The sequence below is a fragment of the Hetaerina americana genome, unplaced genomic scaffold (assembly GCF_022747635.1).
Source record: "Hetaerina americana unplaced genomic scaffold, ioHetAmer1.1.p SCAF_29, whole genome shotgun sequence".
Taxonomy (NCBI): Eukaryota; Metazoa; Arthropoda; class Insecta; order Odonata; family Calopterygidae; genus Hetaerina; species Hetaerina americana.
In genome coordinates this window covers 4,693,616-4,697,459 of record NW_027286863.1, presented here as the reverse complement: position 1 = coordinate 4,697,459, position 3,844 = coordinate 4,693,616, and the positions used below count along the sequence as shown (strand labels likewise).

General features: G+C 55.6%; 1 protein-coding gene across 1 annotated transcript; it reads left to right on the top strand.

Annotated features, from left to right (window-relative positions):
• The first annotated feature begins 582 nt into the window (after positions 1-582).
• On the top strand, positions 583-1,386 carry LOC139689940 (uncharacterized). Its single transcript, XM_071587089.1, has one exon. It carries the CDS (start codon positions 583-585, stop codon positions 1,384-1,386), a length of 804 nt encoding a protein of 267 aa, XP_071443190.1.
• The last annotated feature ends 2,458 nt before the right edge of the window (positions 1,387-3,844 follow it).

Here is a 3,844-nt window from a genome sequence, read left to right as displayed (position 1 = left end):
TAGAGGACACAGTCAGTAATCATATTGGGGCACAAGTCATTAATCATGACCAGAAATAAAAAAGGTCCTAGCACAGAGCCCTGAGGTACACCATATTTAATGGTTTGGACTGTTTACCATTTACATAAACTGACTGCTTATGATTGGATTAGTAGGAAGAAATAAATTTTAGTTCAGTATCCTTAAAACCATAATATTTCAACTTTGTAGCGGCCATGACGAGCCGGCGCGCCACTAGCCGCTCAGTTCGCTCGAGGCCCGCGAGAGGCCACCGGACGCCCGAGGGGCGACCGGAAGATAGTTCCGGCGTGCGCCGTGAAAGTGAAGAGGGAGGTCGCCTCGATAAAGGGAGGAAGTCTGCTACCGGACTTTGGCGACGGGAGATTGCATATAGGGCAGCCGAGCGGCCATTTTTGTGTACCATGCACGTGTGCAAATAAACGGATACGGGTGTAAAACGTGTGGGAGCTTTATTTCAACCCCCACTCTCTCCCCGGTCAACAACGCGCTATAAAGTGGTGACCCCGACGTGATCGCAGTTTTTTTTACGGGGAGTTAGTTTTTGTGAACCACGTGCTCGCGATGGAATCTCCAGCGGGAGCCGTCGCGGGGGAGGATTCCGGTGTTAGTGTGAATCGTGTGGCGTTGAAACTGCCGGCATTTTGGCCTGATAGACCAGCGCTATGGTTCGCGCAGCTTGAAATACAGTTCAGCCTCGCGGGCATTACGAGAGATGCCACTAAGTTTATGTACGCGGTGTCCCAGTTAGACAGTAGGTACGCCGTTGAGGTAGAAGATGTTATCACAAATCCCCCGTTGACCGACAAGTACGCAAAATTGAAGGCGGAGATTCTTCTCCGACTTTCCGCGTCTCAGGAAACCCGGATCCGGCAATTGTTGGAACATGAGGAGATCGGAGACCGGAAACCCTCCCAGTTCCTGCGCCATCTTCGGACGCTCGCCGGCTCATCCGTCACGGACGACTTCCTACGGTCGCTGTGGCTGGGTCGGCTACCGTCCAGCCATCAGACCATCCTAGCGACACAGGCCGGAGTGGAGCTAAACAGCGTCGCCCAACTGGCGGACAAAATCCACGAGGTGTCTCACCAGCCGCGCGTGGCCAGCACGGCGATGGCGCCGGACGTAGAGGCGCTCACGAGGAGGGTGGATGAGCTTACGCGGCAAGTGTCTTCCCTTACCAAATCCCTGGCAGAGGGGAATTCCCGGTCCCGACCCACGTCGCGCCGCAGTAATTCGAGGGGTAGGGGCCGTTCGGCCTCCCGCCATCCCACATGGTGCTGGTACCACGACCGATTCGGCCCGAAGGCGACGAAGTGCAGGGAGCCGTGTACATACGACGCGGAAAACTCGGGGGGCGATCGCTGATGGCGGCCAGCGACAAGTGCCCCGGCCCCTGCCGTCTCTTCGTCACCGACGCCCGGACAAAAGTCCAGTTTCTAGTGGACACGGGGTCGGACTTGTGTGTCTTCCCGCGCGCCCGTGTGAAAGGTAAGCCTGCGGCGACTACGTACGAACTGTTCGCGGCGAACGGGTCCACCATTAAAACGTACGGGTGGATGGTGTTGTCCCTTAATTTAGGCCTCCGTCGCGCATTTGAGTGGCGTTTTATCATCGCTGACGTTGACAGGCCCATTATCGGGGCAGATTGTTTGGCATTCCACGGGTTGCTGGTCGACATACGTCACCGGCGTCTTCTTGACGGTGTGACGTCGTTATCAGTTGCCGGCCGCGCTGTAGATAGTGTTGTACATAGCGTATGTGATAAATTTAAGTGTATAGGTGATGAGTGCCCATTTTTCTCCTTGTTACGGGAATATCCCGATATTACGCGTCCCGCAGGTGTGCCAAAAAGACGCAAACACGCGATAGAACATCACATTCGGACCACGCCCGGCCCGCAAGTGACGAGCCGGCCCCGGAGGTTGGCCCCCGCCATGCTTCGTATCGCCAAGAGCGAATTCGAGGGTATGGTCCAGATGGGCGTTGCAAGGCGCTCGGACAGCGCCTGGTCCTCCCCACTCCATATGGTGCCCAAAGGTGTGGGAGCATGGCGGCCGTGCGGAGATTATCGGGCCCTCAACGCGAGGACGATTCCCGATCGGTATCCGGTGCCGCACATTGAGGACTTTTCCCTTTCACTGCACGGGAAGGAAATTTTCTCCACAATTGATCTGGTGCGAGCTTATAATCAGATTCCGGTAAGCGAGTGTGATGTTCCAAAAACGGCAATAACAACGCCTTTTGGGCTTTTTGAATTCCCGGTGATGACCTTTGGGCTATGCAACGCAGCGCAAACCTTTCAACGGTTTTTAGACGAAGTGCTGCGGGGACTTGATTTCGCATACGCGTACATAGACGATATCTTAATCGCTTCGTCCTCCGCGGAGGAGCACAAACACCATTTACGCCAGGTTTTCGCGCGGTTGAACGAGTACGGACTAGTTCTCAACCCCAATAAATGTGTGTTTGGAAAGAAGCAAGTGTGTTTTTTAGGATATTTGGTGTCGGGAGAAGGCACAAAACCTTTACCGGAGAAAGTGGAAGCCATCCAACGATTCCCCAAGCCCGTGGTTATCAAAGAGCTAAGGCGTTTCCTTGGCATGGTGAACTTTTACAGGCGCTTTGTGCCTGGAGCCGCCAACCTGCAAGCCCCCCTAAGCGCATTGTTGTGCGGTCCGAAAGTGAAGGGAAACGCGAAAATATGTTGGACGCCCGCTTCCGAGAGCGCCCTCTCTCGGTGCAAGGAGTCGCTCGCACAGGCCGCGCTCCTCGCACACCCGGACCCGGCCGCTCGCCTGGCTGTGGTGGCGGACGCTTCTGCAGACGCCATCGGCGCCGTTCTCCAGCAGAGCACCCAAGGGGGATGGCAGCCCTTAGCCTTTTTCTCCAAAACATTAAATACCACGGAGAGGAAATACAGCGCGTATGATAGGGAGTTATTGGCGTTATACAGGGCGGTCCAACGTTTCCGCCACATGGTTGAAGGTCGACAGTTCGTCCTCTTCACGGACCATAAGCCATTAGTGTTCGCATTCCGACAAAAGACGGATAAATGCACGCCTAGGAGGTTTCGGTGGCTGGATTATATTTCGCAGTTCACTACGGACATTCTCCACGTGTCGGGCAGGGAGAATGTCGTCGCAGACGCGTTGTCTCGGTGTGCGGAAGTGTCGGATCCCGTCAGTCACCAAATATTAGCCAAGGCACAGGAGGCGGATCCGGAAGTGAAAACGTTCCTTAAATCCGATTCCGCGTTAAAGTTGCATAAAGTGAACATCCCCGGTTGTGACGCCAATATTTACTGTGACCTGTCTACGCAGACAGCCCGCCCCTTCGTCCCGGCGCCCATGCGGAAACAAGTTTTCCTTTCCCTCCACAATCTATCCCACCCCGGGGTGAGAGCCTCGGCGAGGCTAGTGTCATCCCGTTTTGTGTGGCCGGCGGTAAAGAAGGACTGTCGGCAGTGGGCGAAGGAGTGTATCCCGTGCCAACGAGGCAAGGTGACGCGGCACGTAATGTCGCCTGTGGGTACCTTCCCACTACCTGGCTCGCGATTTGAGCATGTGCACGTCGATTTGGTGGGTCCCCTCCCTTCGTCCCAGGGGTTCCGCTATTGCTTGACATGTGTTGACAGGTACACACGCTGGTTGGAGGCCATCCCCATCCCAGACATAACCGCGGAAACCGTGGCACGAGCCTTTTTCGCGGGATGGATGGCGCGTTTTGGGACGCCTCTGCGTGTGACCACCGACCAGGGGAGGCAATTTGAGAGCCACCTCTTCCACCAGCTAGCGCAGATGACAGGAGTCACGCACGCACAGCA